A 26,858-nucleotide genomic window follows, 5' to 3' on the forward strand; every position below is an offset into this window, starting at 1 on the left:
GGGTTTACCCTCCCCCACCACCACCCTGCCTGTAAATATACTGCGGGGCTGTCGGTGGAAGCAGCGCAGAGGAGGCCTCCCTCCCCCCCTCCACCTCTCTCTCTCTCTCTCTCTCTCTCCCCGCTCGGAGGTGACTGAGCTCCGGCTTGTTTTTCAGTGTCCGGACCGCCGCCGCTGCTGCTGCTGCTGCTGTCGCCTCTTCTCTCCGTGTCTGTGCGTCACAGCTAGGTCATGGCCGGAGTCCAACAATGGCTCCGGTTTCTGGAGCTATACGAGCGCACGCGCGCGCGAACACACACACCAACATAACGCACGCGCGCTCACACATTAAGGGCAGGCCGGCTCCGTGGAGCACACAAACACAGATCTGACAAATGATAGGGTGGCGAGGCGAGGCGAGCTAATAGTAGGCAGCGCGCCTGCCGACATGCCCGTGGGCCGCTGGTGTTAAATTGTATCCAATTACGGCGCATGCGACGTTAAGACAGTGGGGGCTGGGGGTGGGGAGGGGGAATAATAATTCCTCCTGCGTGACAGCGAGATTCGCTTATTTCACGTGATCTGTATATACATGGGGGGTTTGTGGGGAGGTGGGATCGACATGCTCAGGAAGAGCTCCGTGTGTGCTGCGCGTGGAGGTAAAAGCCTGTTTTTTTTTTTTTTTTTTCTTTTTTCCTGGAGGACATGGCGCACATTTTCCATTAATCAAAATCCTGTTAGCCATATATGGAGACACTCGCGGGCCAGTCGGGTCCCACTCATAATTAATGTCCAATATTTAAGCAGCCAGCCTCGGTCCTAAAAGATGTCTTCAAGCGCACACGCGCGCGCACACGGGAGACATAGCGCCCTCGAGCCACAAATTTCACAGTGTGTGCCTGGTTTCCATCTTCGAATACAAATTTGAAAAATGTAGCATGTCTTTGAATTAAGCCCCGTTTTAATACAGATGAAATCCGCGCCTTTTACGTTATATGCAAAATATGTGGCATAAAACTAAGAGCATCAGGCTCAACATCCATGCCCACTGTAAGACATGATGGTGGCGGCATCATGCTGTGGGGACGAATTTCTTTATCGTTGAGTTGAAATTCAATTCAGAAATACTTCATCAATCCCAAAGGGAAGCTAAAAGCTTAATGAAGGTTTAATGAATCAGTGTGGAAGCTGATCAGAGCAAAACTGGAAGAAAACCTGCAAAGGGTTGTAGATAAAGGTTTAGTGTATTTTTCCAGCTTTCATAATTCTGATACCCCTAAATAAAATCCAGTCCAGTAATTCATATTTGTGTAAAAAACCGTTGTAGCTACTGAGTACTTCTGCTTAGAGGTAAACATGAAGACAGGCCAACGACAAAGATGTTTAACGATGACACCAAAGCTGAACTACATGCTAAACACTAAAAACAATCACATAGTGGTGGCAGCATCATGGTGTGGGGATGCTTTTCTTCAGCTGAGACAACAAAGATAAGCAAACGGTCAGAGCTGGAATGGAGTGGCCCAGTCAAACTCCACACCTTGAAAATCGATGTCCCTGCGCACTTCACATAAAATCTGATTGAGGTTTGTAGTTGTGATATGACAAAAAAAAAAAAAAAAGTTCAAGGGCCACAGAGGCTTTGCAAGGCGTTGTAGTCAACCAGTGAAATTTGACTGGAAGTGAAGAATGGCGTCCATGTAAAACATGAAATAAACACGCCCAGTCTCAGTTTGGTTTTGAAATGTCTCTTCTGCTTATTTATTTGAGTGTGTGATAGTCAAGCAAAAACCAACGTAACTGTTTAGAGAAACATGGGTGCGGGGGGCCACGTTGTGAGTGGTGCCAACGCTCAGCAGAAAAGTTCAGAAACTCCAGTGACAGTTTATCATCTCAAACTTCTAAGAAAAGGCAGCCGACTGTCGGCAGAGTACACAGATAATAATGAGATCACCCAGATATTGGCAAATGGCCTGTGTTTGAATATAAATTGGCTCCATTATCCTGCCAATCACACCGCGGCTCTGCCGGCTCAGCTGACAAAGGCAGCAGGTGTCTGGTGTGTCACCTCTTGCTGATGCGTTGCGACCCTAGAAACAAACACGAGCGTGCGTAGCGCTGGTCGAAAGTTTGCATACACTCATCGGCATGGATGGCATTACTTTGGGACGCTTTTGCATCTTTTTTTCCCCCTCCAGGTGGAAGGTTTTTACAATGTGAAATATGGATAATTAGAATTTAAATGGAGAATTTTTGTAATTCACAAAGGTTCAAAATTATATATATATATGTATATATATGCACATCAGGTGAAATATATATACCTTCAGCAGAGAAATCACAAACTTTAACAAGCCTCTGCTATAATTCTGGACGGATCTTTGACCGCCGTTCTTGTCAGACTTGGTCGTGCTCTGTTGAATATTTTTGTTTTCCTGTAACAGACACGTTTTTTTTCTGTATGTTTATTTACAAGGGTTAAAGTTAAGGGTATTCCAGAACCTTAACGTTAGCCGTGTTTGTCCATTCGCTCCGAACCAATTGAGTCCAAATTTCAACCATCTAACTATTTAAGATGATTTCAAAGTGACTCCTTCATTTATATCCTCTGTCATTTTTGTGCAATATGCCAGTACCTACGGCAACAAAGAAAGACCCTCAGCATGCCATTGATATATAATTTTGCAATTTGAAAATCTCATCTTTATTTGTTCTTGGTTGTAACTGAGTAGGTGTTTTACTCTGGCCAACATTAAGCTTCTCGGACACCAAGCCTGTTAAAAATATTTTAAAGCAAAGTCTGTGCCAGGATATTAACTAATTCAAATGAGCTCCACAGTTTCTGATAAGAAGAGCGGTCAAATATCCAGATCAAGTTACGCCGCCAGCTTGTTCCTGGTTTTACTGCAACTTGCTCAAGAACATTTAACCAAATACAAGTGGGATGTTTATTTGAAGAAATCATCAAAAGCCTGGTATCAACATGAACGTCATGCCCGCGACGCGTGTAGGTAAACTTTTGAGCATGTTGAATTGACTAACAGAGATAAGGCTTTGATTTCAGAAGAAGACAAGAGTACAAAAATAGATGCATTCAAACATATACAGTACGTCGATTTGTAATAAATACAGTATATCAAAAGTTTAGCATTTCATCAAAAATACAAACTCAAAGGAACACTTGTGCAGAACTTGCAACGCGACAGCCTGAAAGCTAATACTGTCTGAGGAGAGAGCCCGGTGCTTCAGGACTTGATTTTCCCCCAATTCTGACTCACTTCGACTGTTTTTAACCCCCCCTCCTCCACGCCCCATCCCACCTCCCCGTCTTTTTCTTTTTGTATTTCCACTGTACACCCACCTTCCCCTTATTGGCAGGAAAATTATGTAGTACCGGGATCAATCTAATGGCAGAGTGAGACGCTGACACACAGGGTGATTTTTAAAGGCCTGCCTTTCAACTCATCTCCTGTGGGGAACTGAAAAGGTGATTGCTGCGAGTGCTTAAGAAGCACCTTGTTATGATTGCCTTTCAGCAGTGCCTCGTGTTTTTTTTTTTTCCTTCTTTTTTTCCCCCCCCCTTGTCTTTTTTGTTCTGGCATGCTAAAATGCTGCAGAATGCGGTGGAAAACAGAGGGTTCGGGGAGGTAAATCTTTCCGGAGTCCTTTTGGGATGCAGCAGATGCCTTTAACATTAGGCTGATCTTTAGAGCTCTCAGATAGTCGTGTTGCACAGAAATGGAGCTCTGCTCTGTGTGTGTGTGGAGGGTGTCTTAAGGATATTAAATAGTAAAGGATGGGGATTAATAATGGAACCTGACAGCTCATCTCCGGCTTCTATCTGCCTGACCGTCCCCACAATCTTCTCTTCCATTCCCTCCCTACCTCGTTTTTTTTTTTTTCTTTTTCCTTTTTCTTTTTTCCCCCTCTCAGTTTCTAATCTGGCGCGGTTCTCTCTGGCTCTGACCCTCCTTTGTGCTTCTTCCCTCCAGCTCTTTTGTCTCCCTTCTTCGTCTCTCTCAAGGACCTCGATCTTTCAGGGTCATGTCAGGCGAGTAGAAGAGCACGTTGGTGTCGTCGTCGTCGTCATCGCTCGGGTCGATAAGGTCTGCCTGTGTGTAGCGCACCGCCCCGGGGTAGTACTCTCCGATTCGCGTTCGGTCGCAGAGCCGTGACTGCAGAGCCAGCTGAAAAAGCAGACACACGCACACATGCGTACACACATACACACATACAGAGAGATTTGAATTAGTTTTCCCTATTTGCCCTGGTTTAGATGGCTAACTTCAAAAAAAGCCTCTTTTCCTGTTTCCATTCTGAACATTTTCCAACAACGCCTTGCATAGGTTTTGATGCCGCTTCCACTTTCCCCCCATTTTTTCATTTCACAACCGCTGCCCTTGATGTATTTTAGAGGGTTTTTTTTCTGAGATAGATCAACACAAAGTAGTGGAAAACTGTGAAGTGGAAGGATATTGTTACACAGCTTTCTAAACGTGTAACAATACGTTACACGTTTAGAAACGTGTAACGTTTCTAAACGTTACACGTTTAGAAGCAGATGCCTTTAACATTAGGCTGATCTTTAGAGCTCTCAGATAGTCGTGTTGCACGACTATCTGAGAGTCATGCTGCAGCAACATGCTGCATGCTGCAACATGCAGCAACACGGCAGCATGTTGCTGCCGTGTTGCTGCACGGCAGTGGCAGCATGTTGCTGCCACTGACGTGCTCTCGATATCTTTGGCAAAAAGTGTTACAGAACCGACTGTTTCTAAATACAAATGTGGGGTTGAACAATTTTTCACTTTTTGAATGAAAAATTGCAGTAAATGTCGCAAAAGAAAGACTCTAAAATAACCTGTAATACTTTTTTTTAAATCCTGTCATCAGGTTTGAAACTTTGTAGGTTTTCACAATCAGAAATCAGCTTTATTTATAGCAACATTGTGTGCCCAAAAAAAGGACTTCAATTTGAAGAGCTCAAAGCGTACAGATGTTAAGTGTATTTAAATAAATAAAATACAGAATTTTTTGCAGCATTTTTCACAAAAATCAACCCTAAAAGAAAAATGTATCCATTCTCTTAATTGCAAAAAAAAAAAAGAAAGTTGCCTCTGTTTTAAATTCTAAAAACATAAATAAAACGATGGTTCTTTAAACATAAAAACAAATTTTCTTTAGTAGTATAATTTTATTTTTTTCAAAATTATGTAACATGAATAAGTCTAATGTTTTATCTGGTTTTATTTTGCAGACCTCTGATCTAAACTTCGACAGAGCAGCTGTGTTTACACTAAGACTAAATTAGGGACTCTAATAATTAGGTGACTAGGCGGCTTTTGTTGAACTAGATTTCATTTGGGGAAATCCGATGAAAGTTAAAGTGATACTTCTTAGACATTTACTGTAAAATCCCTCATGAAAACTACCTATTGCTTTCCTCGTACTTTAAAATTATGCAACAACAATTCTGGTAAAGAACAAAAGCTATTTCCCTAAAAAAAAAAAAACAACCCTCACTCATTCCCATCGCATTACTTTGCACATGATAGTTTTTTTCTTGCCACGCTATCGTTAGCGCGTTCAACTTTGCTAAGTGTTTTTCACATGAAATGATACCGATAACTTCTCTACAATACTATTCATGTGAAGTGAAATGTTTGAAGCTGAAGTTAAATGAACTTACAATAAACACACAGACTTCAAACTCTTTCACGGGTTTATTATTGGTTTTGTGAGTGCCGTTTTGCTGCACCTCCCCTCAACCTTCCTCTTTGTTGCCTAGATATGGGTTATTGCTCCTTTAATTGACCAAAGTCAGAAATGCAACAAAGGAGGAGCTCCATCAGCAACTTTCCCCCCCCCCACACAGTAAAGGAAATCGGATCTACCACACTATGTTGAAGCTGTCAAAAAAAAGAAAAAAAAGTGAGAAGTCAGCTTTAGGAACTGGTCTGGCTATAACGCTCTCTCTCTCTCTCTTTGTCTCTCTCCTGTATGGTTTTAATTTCACATTATTCAAACCGAGATCATCTGCAGCAGCTAAGATACTAACATCTCATAAAGTTCCCATAAGCCCTGCATTAAAAAAAACAAACAAAAAACAACCTAGCTACCTCTTTTGGGAATGTTTTGTGACGTAACAGATTAGTAATTTAAGGATCTCAAATGTAAAACTGAACATTACTCAAATTTCGTCCAATATGACTGAAGATGACTGACTCTGTTCCCTTTTCTAAAGCCAGCTAACCTCGGCAGGTTTAACGTTTGGTTCTGTCTGCTCACAGTAATAGAAATATAAGATTGTATTTCGTAAACTTATGAAGTGATGGATTGTATTCTTAGATTAGACTTTTTTCCAAATTATGGAGGCTTTATATAGAAGCCCATTGGGCTTTTGCCTCTCCCTGCACTGTTATTATTATTTTTCTCTTAATATCTTTGATCTGTATTTTAATTGTGCAAAATAAACACAGTATCCATCCTACTTCAAATGGATCGCATCCCATTTTACGGAAGCGCTGTCAAAACTTTGTTCACTTACAAATCCCAATTAAAGAATGCAGTTTGCAAAGCATACATACAGGTGCATGAAGCAAACGAGCTGCCCTCTTCCCACCCCCCCGCCGTTTCTTTTTTTTTAAAGGAACAGTCGTTACAGAGGAGCAGTCAGACAAAGGAAATCTAATGTGTTTTAGTACTCTCAGAAGAGCAAGGTCTTTCAGCGATACCCGATAACAAAAAGGGTTTCTGCTGAGTAAAAGAAATTTAGTAACTCAATCCACCACTGAGGGATCATGCGGGAGAGTAGGACTGAAATTTCAAGCCTCGCAGCGATAAAAGGGCCCAGTCGTCATTCACTGGAAGATGGCGTGAAACCAGCAGCTCCGAGACTTGCATGAGTAAACCCAGGGCGCGGAGCGGCGACGAGCGTTTAGTGACTGGAACATAAAAAGGCATATGGAGGGAAAAAAATAATAATAATAAAAAAAAAAGGACAGGTGGAAATGAAATAAACCCCGTTGTTGGCTTGTCGAGCCGCAAACGTGCTGCAGCTCTGGGACTTTTTATATAGCTTCATGGACAAATGTTTTTTTTTTTTTGTTTGTTTTTTGTCCTTCTTCCTTCTTCTTCTAGGAATAAACTTTTTATATATGTGCGTGTGGTACGCTTGCAAGCGGCTCTGAGGCAAACGGGGGGGAGGTTTTCGGCGGCTCTCCTCTGCATGCACTCTGGCATACATGCAGAGGCAGAAGTGTTGTGAGCTCATTGCAGAGCCGAAGGCGGTTCAGCTGTATGGCTAGAATGCAGATCAATATCAGGGAAAGAGTGGAAGAAAGAAGGAGAGAGAGAAAGCGAGGGAGGGAGAGAGAGAGAGAGAGAGAAATGGAGAATGGATAGGTGGGAGGGATATGCAGCACAAAGGGAGAGAAAAATAATGGGAGAGAGATAAAATGCCAGAGATGCTTTAACGGGGTATAGCGGGAACAGAGAAGACGTATGGAATGGAGAGAAAGCAGGCAAGGCGGAAGAGGAGAAGAGTAAAACGCCGCCGCCGCTCATGGGAGGGAAGAGCAGAGGACAAGAAAAGCGAGAGGTGCAGAGTAGAGAGGAACACAAAAAACACGTTGATCAAAGAAGTTAGGAGAGAAATCACTCGATCAATGCACGGCGTAATAATCTGCTTACTTGAACATATCTGATCTGCAACCAGTGCAGGTTTTCCCTCTAGTTGGACTGACATATAAACCTGGTTTCAGCTTCAGGTGATTAGAGATATTAAAGTTTCCAATTAGGAAATTTGCTGAGGTCATCTGAAGAAATATCTAAAAAAAAAAACTATTTTTAATTCTCTGAGAATCCTGAGGTTTTTTTTTTTTTTTAAACAAAATACCTACAATTAAGGGAATTTACTAGATTACAATCTCCACAACCTCTTATCTGTTCCCAGTTTTGTCCGTAATAGAAAAAGCGAACAAAGTGGATGGGTTTCCGGAATCGTCTGTAAATCCTCTTAAGGGCATTTGTGAGCAGTGAGCAAGGAATTAAGAATAATGTAGCTTAATTGATTGATGCGAAGCTACGAAACACCTGGAAAGCTTAATGAATACAACAGAGTTCCCAAATTTAAATGTGGTAAATGTGTGTGTGTGTGTGTGTGTGTGTGTGTGTGTGTGTGTGTGTGTGTGTGTGTGTGTGTGTGTGTGTGTGTGTGTGTGTGTGTGTTTTGGCAGTATGTGCAAAGAAAAAAAAACTTTCTGTGTATTAGTAAATGTTGGGATTCAGGACATAATCTATGTACAAAAAAAACGCTTCTGAGCCCAAACTCTTTACTTTGGGTTTGTATTCTCCTAACTCCGCTGGATCAAAGCGTACTCTTGGAAATATTGAGTTATTGCAATAACCAGAAAAGGACTGAAAGGTTTTGTAACTTGGCTACAAGAAGAAGAAGAAGGAGGGAAAAAAAAGCCCATTTTATCAGAGCTAAACATTCATTATTTGAGGGTATCCAGGGACCTGTTATTCGGTACTCATAGAGAACCGATATGACCCCCGCATTGGGAATACCGGATGATTAAATCTTGTGATGCACTGTGAGCTTGGAGAGAGCTTTAAATTGTCTCAAGCAGCTGTTCGTGGAATCATCCTCAGTCAACCTTCAACGGCGATTTTTATTTGTTTTGTTATTGTAAGGCAATCACTTGTGCTTGCTTCATCCCCTTCCTCCTCCCCCCAATGTTTAATTAGCTGGCGGAAAGGAAAAATACAAAAACCTCATTACAAATCAAAGCCAGTAGCTAGACCAACTAGGTGTTACTGCCGAGTTTAAGAACGTGTCTAAGCAAAGTCAACAAGCTCAACACAAAGCTCGATGTCAGTCGGCTTTATCCCGTTGAAAACATTTTCTTGTCCTGTTGGAAAACCCAGACTGAAACTGCAACAATCAGATGAAGAGAAATTAAAGGTCACTGGTAGGAACTGGAACACCAGCGTCACCGTCCAGTTACGCCAGTTCGGCATCGACGTGGATTGAGCAGCTGCTTTCAAACCTAGCTTTCAAGCATGGCGGTGGCAGCATCATGCTGAGGTTCTTTTTCATTGCCAGTGGTATTGTGTTTCACAAACTGACAAACTCCAAATTACTTAACATAATCAAAAAATCATCAGCTGGGGCAGGGGAGTACAGAATGTGGCTCTGCAGCGCTCTGAGGGCGACGTCGTAAAATCTTCTCATTCTTTAGCCGTCTTAATTTTCTATTAAACACAAGGATCCAGGAACTTCAACTCAAACCTGGCTCGGTACCAGGATTTTTTTGGGCCTCTTGGCCAAAAGTTTAGACGCCACTGAGTTAGATGGTTGAAACTTGGCCAGATTTAAGTGTTCTCAACAGGATAATTACCCCAAATACATATCAAGAAAAGTTTTAGCAGGCTCACATTAAGCTTCTAGAATCACTTCTACCCACTCTGCCAAGAGGAGTGGCCACATATCCAGATTTATGTCAGGATCTCCTTAAAAATTAGGAGTTACAACTTGATAAGAGGCATATGAACAAATATTAGTGGAGGCGTAAAGTATTTGAGCCTGTCTGTTTAATTTTGAGCCTGTTTGGGCAAGAGAAATCCACCAGAAGAATCATTGCAGTTAAAAGTTCACCCCGAAAAAAAGCCCCAAATAAGACAATATATAACTGATGAAAAGAATATAACCTCCAATGTGGTAAAAAAAAAAAGGATCCTTCTCATTAAGGTGTCCTCAGTCATGGAAACTTGACAGTGATGAGATTTGGATATGTTAGATAGAAATAGGGACTATGTAAAGAAGGGTGATAAGAAAAAAGAGGAACCTGAAACTGGTGGTTTGACACACAGTCAACACAGCTGATGTGTACTTTCTGTGGTAAACTGGCTTCCCTGTACCTTGACATGCAACTCCCATAAAACACAACAGGTTCAGTCAATACAGACCTCCACACCTCTGATTGGCCTATAAAGCATTTAAAAAAAGCACGCCACTTTGCTCCGACATAATGGTCACGAGAATCACAAATGCAAGACCTAACAGGCTGTCATTTTCCCTGATTTGCTATTAGAGAGCATTATTCCGGCTGCAGCTTCCAACTTGTTTCAAACTGCACTGGTCTGTACAAGACTAACACATCAACTCCTCAAGTGTCTCACCGTGTTCCCGAGCTGCGGTGAATTCGGTGCGAGTGAGTTTTGTTTGAACTTTTTTGCCTCTTTAACGACGCATATAAATACATCTGCATTAGAAACCCCAACAAAAAGAGCAGATAAAAGTTGTGCAAGAAGAAATTGTGACATGGATGACTGATCACTTCCACAGCTTCCCTGTAGCCTAAGTGACCCGGACTCTGCAAGGATTTGACATTACAGAATGAATTCCAAGAGGAAAGAGGAGGAGAGGTAATCGTTCACCAAAAGATCATTTCAGACTGGAAATCTGTTTCTTTATTTTGGGTTGGTTCACATCTCTACCACAACGGACCATATGAAAATTTCAGGAAAACATTTTTAGGAGCTGTGTCGGTCCAACTCCATGGAAACCACTCCCAGAACAACAACAAAAAAAAGGGACAACAAAGAGCACCAAGAGCCTTTCGGATTAAAGGCTGGATCATTTCATAAGCACGAGTCACATGTGTCACGTTAGCCAGCCTGAGATTGGTCCCTTGCTTTACACCTACTCCCCAACTTGTCTCTATGATGGCCTGACTGGAGATTTCAAGGTATAACGGCAAAAGGTTGGATTTTGGTTTGCTAAACCAAACAGAAATGCCTTAAAATTTAGCAGCAGACTAAGCGAACACCAGAGGATTCTTACACGACAGCACACTAGATCTCAAATGTGCATATCTTTGATATTAAAAATGTTTTGTCCAGAAGTGCGCAAAGAAATCAGCAAAGGATCGGAATCACACAATGCTTAAAATTTAAGACTTCTTCTTTAGTTAGAAACTGACACAAAAGCTGTAAGAAGCTATTTAACCCTCACGTCTTAAGAGGCAGCGTTATTTAAACCCAACACGTTTTTTATTCTGTGCGCGGTCTGGCGGGGTTGCACTGACCCTGTGTGCGCTTTTACAAGTTATGTGTGTGTGTGTGTGTGTGTGTGTGTGTGTGTGTGTGTGTGTGTGTGGTTTCAGAAATTGATAACAGCTTCGTCGCTGTCTGACAGTTACATTTTCTGAGCTCTTTCCAAGTGTCAAACTAAGACAGCAGGAGGATTAAAAAGTATTTTCTACAGTGCAGATATACGTTGGTGTACATGTAGCTTATTGTTAGATTTTGTGGTTAGAAAACAAGCCAACACTTCGTACCTACCTTGAGAACATTTATTTCAAATTTCCATAGAAGTGATACCACCTGAAGTAAATGTCAGTGGTTACCACAAAGACTACAGATCACTGCCAAGTTGGTCTGTTTCACAGTTTTAAACCAAACGGAAGTCAACCACAAATCTTTGATAATCTAATTTCTAGTTTTAACTGTTCCACGGCCTCCTGAGATGCAAAGGCAAAACAGAAGTAGGGCAAGTAGGTCTTACCCTTTCCTTACTCTTTGTCGATGCCATTAGCTCATTGCCAGGGTGTGTGGAACATTTGCAGATCAAGGATTAAATCGCGATCTGATCGAGGCAAGGAGTATTTGTCCTAACGGCCGACGAGAAACTTGAAAAACTTAGAAAATTTAGGGATTTAGGTGAGGAATTTATTGCTGCATGCTACTGTAGCTTAGTCAACCCAAAACTGTTAACAAGGCAGCAATTTATTTGTTGTGTCAGTGAATCAATCAAAATAATAAAGCAGGGACATCCCAAATCTTATATGTATTGGCTTTCTCCGCTCACTCCGATGGAACAGGAGCGAGTTGGTTCCAATATGAAAATGACAAAAGATTGCAGCCAGCAGCTCTATCAAAATGTACATATGGAGCGTGAGGTGTGTACAAAAGACACCTTCAAGTAAGGAAAGATAAAAAATAAATAAATAAATAAATAAAAATATAAAATACAGAAAAGCAGGCATTTTAAAGGGAGAGAGCACTTGAACACGATGAGGCTGGGTTCGGAGGTGCTGGGAGGAGGAAAGCACAGATTCTCCGCTTTGAGAGAGGAATGTTTTGACGCTGTCACCCCCATCAGCACCCGCTCCTCTCCCCCTACCCCTCCTCTCCCCCGCCAATCTCACACCTGATGTGTGGGGGCTGCTGGGAGCCGCATGCCAAGATGAATAACAACCGGCTGTTAGTCACGATAGCGCACGAACACACACGCCGCCTGTCTCTCCCCTCTCCCTCCCTCCCTCCCTCTCTCCGTCTCTCCCTCCCTCTCTCCGTCTCTCCCTGTCGTCTTCTTCCTCGCCTTCCCCTCTTTCTCCCTGACACACACAAACAGCGCTTTCCCCGTGATTTACGAACACATTGAGATTCAATTTCGCTGCTCTGTCTCTCTGTCTCTTTCACCCCGCTCGCCACAGCGCAACACTGACATTTGGGTTGAAGGTCACACCGCACATTCCACTCTTCCACGCTGAGCTCGTGACCTGTTATCAGCGTGGTCGCTGAAACCGAGGAGGTGGCAATATGCATGTGTTTGCGTGCGTGTGTGCATGTAAGTGTGTGTGTTTGCGCACAACTAAACCACGACCACAGAGGATTTTTTTCTTCTTTTTTTTTTTTTTTTGCTTGTTGTTCAATATCAGCGCCAGCTCGTAGCTGCAGATACAGTCAATGTTTGCAGATTGAGACAAATGTGCGGAGAACTCTATTGATTGGGGTGTTTATTGAAATGCAGCCGATGATGTTCGGGATTGAAACGCGGCAATATTATATTTCTGATAAGCTTCGCTTCATTACATTTTCCTAAAAGCTAAATTTCTCAATGTTACACAGGAAATGAGGTCCTACATTGGTAATTTCGCTCAGGAAAAGTAGATTTCGGTATTAGATGCGGCAATTATCGCAGACGAACAGCTGCCACACATGGTACCAATTATTGGCGGTGATCGTTTTCCAGCGTGAGAGCAATTAAAACGTTGGTTAAGGTAAAATTACAAGTATTAGAGCTGCTCGTATTCAGGATTCCTGAACGGGATTACAGGAGAAATGAGTGACTTATAAGCAGCTAATGCCTTTGCCACCCAGGCAGACTGCAGTTGACATCAGTAAAGACTTAGTCCTTGGTATAATGGAAATAAAATGTGATCACCTCTTTGTGTCATCAGGATTTTGTGATAGTAAGTTAAGGTTATTGACTGAAATGGGATTTTATAAGGTCCTGCTGCAGTGAAATTCTTGCAGCGAACTGGACGGTCAATCCTACATCTTAACATTATAATTATTATTTATGCTGTTCTAAATGATTATTTTAGCAGTCTATTAGTTATTCTCAATCAGTAATAAAAGAAAATATTAGTAAATTGTCATAACAGCAGTGTTAATAGGAGATGGATCTGCGTTAAAATGTTCCCATCAGATGATGTTTTTCTTCTGAAGCGTAGAAAAGCATCATCTGACAATAGCAGCTCACTTTTTGAGTCAACCTGGACAGACATTACACAAAACTCTGAAATTATGCAAAACGTAACAATAAAAAAGCAGAAGTCTCTCAACGACAATTTGTAAAAAAAATACATATACTCTGGTTTTTAGTTTACATATTCATCTTCAGTCAATTTAATAGATGAACTCTCACTTTGCATTTTTGGCACCTGAACTGTAAAGAATAAGCTAAAACACAGAAGTTGCACTACTTCGTCTCATTATTGGTCACTTTGGTTTAATGGTTGAATTTTTATATTATATCATTTAATCTGCTGACAAAGAAAGAAACCATAAATCAACCATGAGCATCCTGTTGAGGGAACCAACATCCTTTTAAAGGAACATTAATTGCCATATTAGCCACAGATAGTGCCTTGCAAAAGTACTCAAAGCACATTTCGTCTTTTGTCACTTGGCAACCACAAGCCTCAGTATATTGTATTTGAATTTGACACGACAGACCAACAATAAACAGTATAAAACTTTGAGGTGTAAAGAAATGGTTTGCAGATTTCTTGCCTACTAAAGATCTGAAAAAAAAAGGGGCATGCATTTATATCCAGCTGTCCTGTGAAGACCTCAGAAGTTTGTTGCAGGACATCAGTGAACAAACGGCAACATGAAGGCCAGGTTGGAGAATCTGTCGTCCAGGAGAACCGTTAGTCGTCGTGATCTCCACAAGTGCGGACATTATGGAAAAGAGGCAACACGAAAATGGCCACAATTCAACATTTTGGGTTGCGAGCAAAAATGATATGCACATGGAAGAATTAACACTAAATCCTGAGGGGATTTCAGCATTATGAGAAACTCCATATCCTTGACAAAGACGATGTTTGTTCCCCTCCTCTCAGGCAGGAAGCCGCGGAGCATCAGCTGCTGAAGCAAAAGACTGAGAAATGGTTTCTTCACAGCTGAATTGTAGTGGAGCACTGCAGCGTTCCACATTATTTCCTGGGTCATGTACACATTAGACATTCACATATCTGCTAGATCGGCAAAACACTTGGACCCACTGCACTTCTATTGTACGGATTGGTTGGGCGTGCTAGACTCTCCTAATATATTTCTGTCTGTCTTTGTTTTTTGTTTTTTTTATATTTCTTTACTTATTGGTTGTTTCCCAGTCCCAAAATACTCATAAAATGCTCCATTACCTTGCTTAATGCAATTTAAATGTGTAGTATTTTCCGGTTACACATTAAAATAAACGACTGAGAATCTGATGGATTGATTTAGTCGACTCCTTTACTATACGAGACCAGGACCACCAATCAAACAAAATACCTACAGTACGTGCCACCTGAGGCTTATAAATACTTATCAAAATCTCATACACACCCAGTACACAATTAACTACCTCAAATCACTGATTATCAAAATGGATATAAAAAAAACCAACAGTGCACCCATCCAATACACTCGGGACAAAACATCCAGAGATTAGTAGTACATTTTTTGGAATATGTAGTGATCAAAACTTTAAAAGGTTAGAAATAAAAGGTTAAATGACTAGCACCCCATTTACTATGGATTGTTTTGATGTTCACTCATTGGCACCAGTGTCACATTGGTCAGCCTTTCATTTCATGCCACATTTATTTTGGCAAACTCAAGTAGCAGCACCCAAAGTTGGTGCCTGATCGTCCTAAAATTTTTAAAACGCAAAAAATCTTATCATTAGCCATGCTTAGTTGATAAAACGTTTCAATTATGTTCTTTAAACCTCTCTTACTTCCCCCGAGTATTGACCACGGCACGGCACTTTTGCTTCCAGTGAGTAATAATTGTATTTATTTTCAAATAAAATTACGAGTGATACATCTCATAATCCACTTGCGTAAAATCTCTGAATTAATTGCCGTAAGATATTTCTCCCGTCGGAAAATTGCTCACATCAACATCTGTCAAACACCGTCCATTACAAGTCTCCTGGGGAGGAAACACTTCAGTAAATGTATTGATGACAGCTCTACAAGCTGGCCAATCAATATCAATAACTCAACAATTACTTTATCAGCCACCGAGATTGGTGACTTTGAAAATTTATTTCACCGCGACCAGATTCCTGTTTTCATGCGGAAGAGTCTCCGTGCGCTCTTAATGTTCAGCTTTTACATATTCCACAAGGAATTAACGGCGTCCAAAACAGTAGCCATCATTTCTTTGATACCGTCACTAATCCTTAACGCGAATTAGAAAGTTATTCACAGAGAGAATAAACAGTAACCTTGGTCAGAAATAACCCAGCAGGAATGCTTTTGTAAAATTTTCCGGTTATTAACATTAAGTGGTTAAGCGTCGCAAAGAGTCAGGCGCTGAGCAGACCACCTGATTACATAGGCCTAATTTACAGAGCCCTAAAGAGCTTATAGCTAAAACTAGTCAACACTAATAATCTCAGTATTCAACAACAGTCTCAAAATAGAGGTTTGAAGGCAACGTAAAGTGCTTTCCACTTGGGCGGTAGAGTAGAGACCGGCGATAGGAGGCTCTGCTGTTGAGTCCCTCTGCCTCTCTGGGTGTTGACGAGACACCGGGCAGACACCGAACTCTGGGTTTCTCACAATGTGTTCATCAACGTACGAAAGAAAGGAGGGAAAAAAATAAATAAATAACAAGCCAGAAAGGAGCACTGTGGGAAGGAACGTGTGAAAGAATGAATGAAAATCATGCAGTGAAGCACTTTGTAGAACCCAGGTACTGCTAAAAGGCGCCGTGCGCCATTTCCTTCTCCTGACAATAGAAGCCTGCCTGGTAGACGCTTGTGGCATATCGCAGGGACATATGCTACAGGAATTCAAGCATGTACGAGCAAAAACAAGAAACAATTAAGCCTTTCAGTCTCGTGGTCTGTCATCTACAGCGTGCGTTCACGTGCTGCAGCCACCGGAGACCCTAAAAGAAAAAGACAAGGGTACGGTGCAAAGCAAACCCCACTTAGAGGTTTACATTTTTATTTTTACACATGCTAGTACGCGGCCGACGTAACTACTCTGACGGAACGTCAGTCAAACTGTTCAACAGAAACGGAAAGAATCGACAATAGCAACTCCATCAGAGACATTACTCCTCTCAGCCACTTTAGCGATTCCTTCCAATTAAGCTAAGACCACCATTCAGTCCCACTAATGGCTGAAGTGTCTTGACAACGGCTGGATTTACCGCTGTCAAACTTGGTGCAGAATTCTCATAACTAATGACCCCTGACCTTTGATCTACAGTCACATGTGTTAGGTTTTCCATTTGAAATAATTTACATATATATGTACTTCCTTATCCTTCAATTCTCTCTCGAAAATAAGACCACACCACTGACACTGCTTCTCTGATTTACACTCTGCATTAGGACAGCTTAGGTTTTCAGTACAAAGTACAGCTCTGTGTATTCTAGCCACAAGTCAACATGTGGAGACTAACAACTCAGGATGAAACCTGTATGTTACCTTTTAGCCAAAACCAGGCTAAAAACTATTTAGTAGTTTGGGGACCGAAGAATAGCGATGCTTCTATGCAAACCGAGGCAGGTAGGAAAACTGCAATTTACCGCAACTTGAGCTAAGTGACCGATCAGAGACACAAGCAACGGAAGCAATTAGGGAGATAAATACATTGCAATCGGTAATTAATAGGTGTGAAATGACCTGCAGTACTGAGTTAAATCTGCACATTTAATTAAAAAGATTAGATAAGTACACATTGTCACATTCGCCTCTTTACACTTAAGTCAAATTAAGTTTTTGGATTAAGTTACACTCGCATGCTTGCGGAAGCCAGCATTAAAAATAATCAGTAACTCAACACTGCACCAGAAAGGAACAAAAACAAAAGATTTCCATCGAACCTGGACTCGGACCACCTACCCATGCACACTGGGTCTCCTCCAAATGTGTCAAATATCCTCCCCCTCCCCCGCCCCACCCTCTTGTTTGAGAGACCTTGTGTTAGACACCGAACTCCACATTTCTCACAATGACGCTCATTGATGTGATGCATGTTTGTATGTGAGAGTAGGTAAAGAGTGGGAGAAAGAGAAAAGTGCCGCACGAACAGAATAACAAGTGCGAATGAGCGTGTGAATGAATGAACGAGTGGCGCCATGTGAAGCACCGTTTAGAATCTCGCCAAGGTTAAAAAGGCGACAAGTGCAATTTGGCGTTGTTGTCTCTGCAAAGGCAAAAAATGCAAAATATGCTTCAGCCGTTCAGGAATACCTGCAGAAAACAATAAATTAAGGAGCCTTGTAATCATACTGTCTGTCAGCCCGCGCGCCTGCGGAGGGAAAGCTTCTTGGAATGCTCTGAAGAAAACCTGTTCCGGCTCTTTGCAGATGCACATTCAAAATGCATCGTATAAGTGACCCTTTAACTTGTATTTTTTGTTTAAGCGAAACACAGATTGGTGCAGGAGTCGTGCTTGGTAAAGTAAAGACGACCTGTCCGATGTGTACTCCACCTGGTTGTTCAAGTGTGATTCTTTATCTCTCTACAGGTGTGTGTCTTTGCACAAGTGTTCATACCCTGTTAATGTAAGAAATTAAAAAAATAATCTTTTCCAAATATTGTGTCCATTTTTATTCAGCCAATCCTTTTCAGAATCATGTTTCACTGTAACTACGGTTGCACGTCTTTGAGGCCAACTCCAGCAGCTTGACCTTGACATTGAACTTTGTGGCCATTCTTCTTTCCAAAAATAACTCAAGTTCAGTCACATTGGATGGAAAGCATTCATGAGCATAAATCTCCACCAATTCTCAATTAGGTTTTGGTCCAGGCTTTGAATAGGCCATTTTAACACATCCATTTGCTTTGTTCTTAAAGGAGAAGTGTTGTGTAAAATTGACTTTTTTGCGATTTATATCATGTTATAATGTTATTCCCTCATCAAAAACGTACCTGGCGTGTTGCTCTGATTCTTTAATGTATTTTTGAGGAGTCCTTTAATCTCTCTCCAATGCCTCCACCACTCAGCTCCTTTAGACTAGCCAGGAGCAATTAGCAAACACCTGGTGGAACTGCACATCTGCTGAGCTCATTATGTGAGCTACTCATCAGTCCTGTTCTACGACGAATGTTTCTAAACGCTTGAAAGAGGAATGTTGATGTGATGACACGATTAAGGCGGAGTTTCAGAAAGACCATGAACTTCTTAAAGAGACAGAGCCCAAATTTCAAGGTATTAAATTGCAACGACGTCAAATTTATTTTAAGTCAACATGACTTGGTGGTATACTTCTTGTGCTAAAGTAAACCACTGTTAGCACACATTGTCACTCATATGTTTGAGTGACAAACATATGATTGTTGCTATAATCATATGTTTTCCCAGAAGAAGGTGACAATCCATTCCACTCTCAAACTTCTGCAGCATTTTCTTTTATAATGCTGTTTGTTCACTAATGTTCTCTAGCAAACCTCTGAGAACAGCTGGATCTACACTGAGATTAAAGTACACAGTGGACCCTAGTTACTAATTAGGTGGCTCCTGAGGGCAGTTGTTTGCACTGGATCTGATTTAGGGGTATGAGAGGAGTACAAATGCACAGCAGAAGTTTCTGATTTTTATATGCAAAATAACAAAATAAAAATAAAATATGACTGAAATAGTTTGAGGGTGATGTATATACAACGTGGGGTCCAACATTTAGTCAGACCGACTTCCATTTTGAGAGCTCATCTTTGTGCACATCCTGAGTTCTGCAGCAACAAAGCGTTGTTACAAAACGAAACTACACAAGTGTGTGTGTGTGCAGTTCCTGTACCTGCAATCCAGTTGGGCTCAGCAGACTCCACCACTCCTTATCCAGGCCAAAAACAAAGGCATTGGCCAAACCATGGAGAGGTGCTGACAGGACGTGCAAAAGGGTGAGAGGGAACGAAGGTTCTTCAGGGTAGAAGGCATTATGGAGTCTGGTGGAGGAGGACAGGACAAGACACACAGGGAAGTGCTGAGTTGTAATGTTAAAAAGTTTTAAATAAAAGAAGCAACCTGCAGGAGAGCTAAAGAGGTGAGGACGAAGTAATTAAAGGAGAAGAAAGACAGCTACAGGACGAGGAAAAAAAAAAGAGCAAGAGGCTGATAGAGCAACAGAAAGCGAGGCAGAGGACAAGTGAGTGACAGAGTGAGGGACAGGGTGAGAACGAGAGGTAATGAGAGCAAGTGGCGGAGGCAGAAAAAGAAGGAGCAAGAGAGGGAAAAGGGGAGGGTGAAAGAGCGAGCGAGCTTTATATCAGCGTTTAAGAGCCCATTAGGCAGCGTGAGACGGCTGGGCTGACACATTCTTGGCTGCTGCTCCGACAGCACGCAGCACTTTACAAGGACGGGGAGATGTGTAGCGCTCGACTCGCTTCCTCTCTTTCTCACCACTTTCTCTCAGCTCCGTTTCCACCTCTCCAGACCACAGTTTCAACGATGCATCTCCTCTCATTACCACACGCTAATTTCTTGACCTATCCTCTGCAAACACTCCGTCTCCCCTGCGTGCTTGTGTTTAACCGTCGATGTGTGTTTTTTTTTTTTTTTTTCAAAGACGAGGATCGCGTATGTTTCCCCGCCTGCCCCCCACCACCCAACATTTTAGTTGTGCTTCTGTCCCTGCGAAGACGGGGTACGACAAGATGGGGGGCGGGGGGAGCATTATTGTGAGATGCTGCGGAGAACTAATAGCCGTCTCCGCGAACAATGCTGCTCAGCCATTAACCCTGGATTAACCCTGTATTAGCACTGCTTGCTGGGTTAGCCTGCCACTAATGTCTTTTATTGATCTATTAGCCGGAGAATCAAACCGTGTGCGACTCATGGCATTTCCTGCATGCGGCGTTGTTTGGAGGTTGGGTGTGCACCCGGATCTAAGTGGCCACAGCTGTTGACCTCTGGGGTCGGGGAAGTTATCCTCAGACCGCCTGCGTCCCCGCCGGGGAAGGAAGACACCAAACCAAACATTTGACAGAAAAGCAACACTGTTGTATTGTGGTTACAAGGTGTTACGTGAGACTCTGCAGTCACTCATCTCGACTGGCTGACAGCCAGAAAAGAAGATCTGTTTCCTTTTTCTGTGATAATGATTTTTTTTTTTATGTGTGTGCGTGTGTGTGTGTGTGTGTCTGTGAAATCTTTGGCAATAACACCATTGTTGTGTTTCAACTATCCTCCCCATGAATCATATCATAACCGTGTTGCCAACATTGTGACATCTCTGGAACCAGCACCACATGAGCACGAACAAACAACGAGTCCTCGCAGCTGCAATTACATCAGCAAAGCTACAAAACACAACGTGCGCACACCAAGTTTTGAGCCCACACTCCGTCCAAAACGTTTCCTGCAGCAGTATCATTCATTGCAACACAACTTCAGACTTGGCTGGAAGGCACATTTCCCACCGATGAATTGTCATTTCATTCTGTTCCCTTCTTCCGTTTTATACCAGTGCACGTTTATACCGTTGCTCTCATGTTTATTCTTCTTTCTAAACGAGTTCTTTCCGGAACTATGGACAAAAACAAAATTGATCAAATCTCACTAATTATTTAATTTGATAGTATTTTATTTTCTGAAAACTTTTGAGTCACACCCCATCGAATTTGGTTCAGATTTTCGTCTGGGCCAGTTGATTATGATGAAATGTGACAGAATAAAGCCCCAGATCAAGCCAGAATAACAGAGAAGAACCTACAGCTGGTAGATGTGATTTACCGGAGTCATAAAAACACATCTCCTTACAGTATATTACGAAGATGATACAGCTGCATTACATTAGGAAATCATGCTGCATGTCAAGAAATATCGGCTGCAATTAACCCGCATTTTCCACACTCTCCTCTGTTTTCCATCACCATGATTTCTTCACCACTTTCCAAGCCTTTGCGCCAACCTAATGTTTGTCAGGTTTCGTCACTGGGTGCAGCAAGAGTCCATCCGAACTGACCAGATCTTTATTTGCATACAACGCATTATTGTGTGCCACTTGAAATACTATAGGCTTGGCAGTATAGCATCAAAACTGTCCTTTGCAATTGTAATATTGGACAGAGTGATACAGCGATGAGCATGATGAGGATAGAGGCTTGATGTATTGTAGAGAAATGGAATCGAAAACGGACTCTTTACGTCTGTGGTTGTCAAAGCCGGTGTGAAACTGGGTACAGTTTGAGACTGCAAAATACCCAACAGCAAACGGTTTTTGCATGACTAAATCTACAAAAGTTCGAGACAAAGGGGTGAAATGACCAACACCTCTTCAATATCCATTCTTTCAATTATTCAAAGGGTAAAAACAAGAATAGAAACCCATCATCAGGACTTAAACTCAACCTATGAAAGAAAATCCAAAATATGTTTCTGGAAACAAAAGGGCACTGGACATTTGAACAACGGTTACTCCCAATATTAAATTTAAGAAATCTAGCAACATCATTGCTAACCTCCTAATACAATAGCCTCATACTATTGCATATCTGACCTTGCATGTCAGTGCTGCAAAAGTAACATAATTTGTTGTTACTCAAATGTTGCAGCAATGACCATTAATAACATTCCTTAAATTTTTACCTACTTAAATCTTTATCATAGACTGTGACTATAAAATAACAGTCTATACTGACAAAGAGTCACTCACCTTGACATTTGCCAAAATTAGCTCTGATGAACTTCAGGTCATTTATGCGTTCCTTCCCCTAAATTAAGGTAAAACTCCTGGTGCTGCCCATCACTTCATATGACATTGTTTTTTTTCCCCAAAACTACGAAACAGTTTGTTGTTATACTGCCATATTCTGAGCTACAATAATTAGCACTGCATGAGTAATGGACAAAATAAACACATTATTAAATGTGTGAATGGCTTACACTTATTCTTTTTTTTCTGTGTGGGAGTGTACAGTGTGTGCATTGTGCATGTGTGGAACTGTGTGCATGTGTGTTTCTGAGGGGTTCAAACCTCAACGGCTTATTCAAATAATTAACCAAATTAAAATATTTCACTTAATATCTGAAATCCCAAGTCAAGTCTATCCTGAGAGACTTGAAGCAATAAAAACTAGTCTAATGTTAACGCCATCATTCTCTCGAGATGTAATATTGGCAACATCGCAGTGCAATTCAGCAAATAGATCAACCTATACTTTCACCAATGGCGCAGATAAGACAAAATATGGAAGGATGAGATATTAAACCTCACTGTTAATTGTGAAAATAATTTTTAAAAATTGTAGAGAATGCAATTATTCCACACAAAGGTTGAAATAAGCAAATTGCAAATCTGCCAATATTTATAATATTCACAATAATATGCGTACAAAACATGGCAAGTTACTGAAGAGGGCATTTCTGAGTTTTCCTCTGAAAAGAGCTTCTCTTGTCACATCAAGGGAGCCTCCGCAGAGCTTTTATCAGTGTGTAATATTCTGTACTTATAGGTTGCAGAAGCTCTCGCCTGTCAGGACATTTAGTCAGAAGCGTTTTTAACATGAAAAGGAATGAGTGCACAGGACAAAAGTACAGCCGTGTAAACGTTTTTTCCACAAACGTCATGAAACCGCGCCTAGTTTTTACGTTTTAATTTGCAGTTCATTTGTTTGTGAGTCTCAAAGTTCACAGAACGACAAAAACTTCAAATTATTATGATTAGGCAACACATGGATGCGACATATGGCAGTTTACAAAGTGTAAACACCCCTGATAAAATGAGATAAAAATAAATATTTTTGAAAGCTTACCTAAAATATGCAGTGACATTTACTGCACATTTTAGATGAAAAACATCTGTTTTGGGCCAGAAAGAAGATTTAACAACCTGGTTGCTAAACTACTATGCGACTAAAGAATCTCCTATTCAGCTATCCAAGTACAACTTTTCATACACTACAAAACTTCAGCTAAAGTCACAGGATCCAAAGGAATAAAGCAATCTCTTAGTTTAAAAGAATGAGTCAGGGCAAGGGTAGAAAAAAAAATCCACATGAAGAGATGAAGACATCTCCTGTTAGAGTATTCTACCAGGAAAACAATGTCAAAATCTTGAATATGTTGGACTTTTGGTCCACAACTCCAAAAACATTTGGCACAAATTGGCACAAATTAAAAACAATCACACATTCAGAGAAACAGGTTAGTGGCAGCGTCATAGTCTGGGGTTCCTTTTATTCAGCTGCAATTGGTGTTTTTCCTCAAAAGTGGATGAAATTGTGAACATTTCCAGTTTTGGGAAGAAAGGAATTCATATTTCAGTAGAGAAAGCACTCCAAGCACATCCAGATGAACAAAAAATGGCTTCCCTGGAAGAACATCGGAGTTATAAAAGTTATATAAATAATCTACCACAGTCCAGAATTAAATCTGCAAGTTCTTCTGAAGTGTGTTACAGACAACAATCCTCATAACTGCATTTATTTTGAGAGTGAGGTGGATGAATATTTCCAACACAAGATCAAACCTAAATGTTGCCAACAAGCTTCGACTTGTTGGTAATGTTGTCATACCATGTTTTTCCATTATTTAAAGCATGTTAGCCAAACCAACAGAGACGCATTATACCAAAAGGTCTCATTGAAATGTTAAGTGAAGTAATGCACTTGAGTTAGCTCAAGCCCAAGGTCTTCTCTGCAAAACACAAGCACTATTTATTGAGGATTTTGGGCTCTGCAACTTTGCCGACAACATCTATAGAGCAATCTGATGAAGTGCGGGGAGTCTAAAAAGCTTAGTATTTTCTTTTTAAATCAAAAATAAGAGGCACTCCAACTGTAAAACTAAGCTTAGCAAGAAGAAGCTTTTCTTCTTCTTCTTCTCCCTCCTCTTTCCCTTAAAACCTTTCGACAACTGCGGGAGAACAGAACAGCAGATGATTAGAGCGATTCGTCCACAAATCTGCTTATAATCCTCCCTTATCCTCTTTTACAGCGTCGAGGTTTCAAGGTTTATTTGCTATTAATCTGTCTCCATTTACCTCCCAACAACTCCCCTTATAAAAAGTTGTGAGTGGAGAAAGCAAACCCGAAAAGTTGGATGGGCAGAGATGGGAGATACACCTGTTAAAAGAGAGCCCACGGCTTTTCCGTCGTTCCGGGTAAGGGGTGTTAACGGAGTGTCTGCGCACGGCTTTAAATAAAACCAACAGTGCAGCCAATGGAGCGTAGAGTGGCGTGTGTTGCCGCTTGTCAGAGTGAGGGCCATTTCAGAGCAACGCTGCTTGTTTTCTGGGTTAGCGTACCGCGGTATCTCCGAGGACCAGACCAGCTGCTGCTCACATTCATTTCACTTCCCATTAAAGGTGAAATAAATCAGAGTCCCCACAGAACCTCCGGAGAGACGAAGGAAGCACACACACACTCACACTCATCGTCAGGCAGAGGAAGTTGGACGTGTGCAAACAGAACTAAACACGCATTAACGCCTGGGTGTGTGTGTGTGTGTGTGTGTGTGTTAGAGTGCGTGTGTGTTAGTGTGCATGTGTGTGTGTGTGTGTGTATGTATGTGTGCTAGGAGGTGTCTGCACACAGCATAACCTGGATCGCATGCATGGAAAATATCAGAAAAGAGAGGAAACGCTGTGCGTGTGTGTGTGTGTGTGTGTGTGTGTGTGTGTGTGTGTGTGCGTCCCTCCGCATGTGTGAGTATCTGACAGCGCAGCGAGGAGAGTGACTGGGTCTGTGTGAAGGGGGGCTATTTCTGGCGTCTCTCTCTCTCCCCCGCTCTCTCTCTCTTTTTTTTCCCTGCTGCCGCAAAGAAACACGATCGGCGTCCGGGAAACGAGAGCTGGCAGCAAGCAATCATCTGCCTGCCGTGCGCACACACACATACACACACCACTCAGACAGCACCTCGCAGCGCTGAGCAACACGCGCCATGGCAACGGAACAGCCGCAATTAGAGGCGAAGAGCCTTTTCCCCTCCATCGAGGGAGAGACGGAGAGCAAAATGAAAGGAAGAAAGAGAGCAGGCGAGGGAGAGAGAAAAAGAGAGAGAGGGAGGGAGCGGAGAGAGGGGGAGAAGAGTGTCAGAGAAAACAGCACGGCACAGGAAAGAAGAAGAAGGGAGCGTGATGAAGAAGTGAAAATGAGTAGGAGCAAGGCTAAGAGGTGAAGGGGTGAGGTTGAGCAAAGGAAGACGGATTTCCAAAATAGGAGGCTGCAAGACAAACAAGCGGGAAAACCGGGGATAAAACAAGACGGGGAAAGAAAGGCAAAGAGGTTAGATGAGAAGGGTGGAGGCGTGCGGTGAAGGAGGGGGGTGAGGCAGGCTGTTTCTCCTGTGTGAGCCAGGCTAATGAAAGATGAATGAGGGAGGCAGCGGTGGGAAGGAGAGTGTGGCTGCGGGCGATGCCTGGCTGAGCCTGCTGTGCATGTGTGTGTGTATGTGTGTGTGTGTGTGCGCGTATGTGTGTGCGTCCAAGGCCTGACAAGGCTTGCGTGCGTGCCGGAGTCGGGCGGCTTTCGCAACAGGGATGATATTGTGTATACAATATCAGGAGCAAATGGTCAACCATAATAAACACACACATGCAGGGATCATAAACACGCAGGAGCGCTACGCCGCTCTCCGTAGCGACGGCCCGCCACCGACTGTACGGGCGCAATCAATCATTAGCACTCGCGCGGCATCTCCGCGCCTCGCTCACTTATTCAGACCCTCCATCTATCATGCTGTCAGTCACTCTTTGAACCCGTCTCTCGGCGCCCTCCAGAGTCTGCGCTAAATCCCTCATTTGCCACCTCTCCCGATCTCCTCCAATATCCCACCCTGCCATTCAGTCCGTACCACTACCCAAGCCATCAATTTGCCTCGCTCCTCCCCCTCTCTGACAGAGTTCACCTTTTCGCCTGCCTCTAATTGTTGTGCCGAACATCCTCGGAGCGGCGGGCGAACGGCACTTGATCGGCTCGGAGGACAACTCCTTCCCGAAGCGTGGAAGGGCAGCCAGACAGAGCAGTCATCCTGAACTCGATTGCACTTCCTCCTCTCGAGACTGACTGCCTTTTACTTCCTCATTTTCCGACAGAGAGCCCCTCGTGCTGTCTGCAGTTATTCTGCTGACGGCCTCTCTGAACTTTTCTCCAAGTACGAGGGATACTGGTGACAAACGTTACTGGTTCCTGTCTAAGCTATAGGCGAGACACAGCCTCTAATAAAACCTGTCGGACACAAAAGTTAGAGGTTTGAGTTCTGAAACAAAACGGCAAATTAACCTAAAGGCTAAAGCCTTTAAACAGATTTGGCAACTTGCTACAACAAATCACACATGTTGGAGACTCTGTTTCTCTCACCTTATAAGGTGCTTCATTTATAAGTAAGCTGCATCTGTGGGCAGCAGG

At 42.3% G+C, this 26,858-nt stretch overlaps 1 protein-coding gene across 6 annotated transcripts in view; it reads right to left on the bottom strand.

The window, feature by feature from the left end:
• Window positions 1–1,711: 1,711 nt before the first annotated feature.
• Window positions 1,712–26,858, bottom strand: part of LOC106927587 (cyclic AMP receptor-like protein A) — a 75,506-nt gene continuing 50,359 nt past the window's right edge. For 5 of the 6 annotated variants that reach the window (XM_015003255.2, XM_015003310.2, XM_015003286.2 and 2 more), the window contains 2 exons: window positions 19,310–19,457; window positions 1,712–4,166 (listed from right to left, as the gene is read on the bottom strand). In XM_015003255.2, coding sequence (XP_014858741.2) covers window positions 3,999–4,166; window positions 19,310–19,457 — 316 coding nt within the window. In that variant the 3' untranslated portion in view covers window positions 1,712–3,998. The remainder of the gene's footprint in view (window positions 4,167–19,309; window positions 19,458–26,858) is intronic. The other variant, XM_015003294.2, reaches the window with a different exon arrangement.

The sequence above is a fragment of the Poecilia mexicana genome, unplaced genomic scaffold (assembly GCF_051168715.1).
Source record: "Poecilia mexicana isolate PSO_F unplaced genomic scaffold, ASM5116871v1 scaffold_2, whole genome shotgun sequence".
NCBI lineage: Eukaryota > Metazoa > Chordata > Actinopteri > Cyprinodontiformes > Poeciliidae > Poecilia > Poecilia mexicana.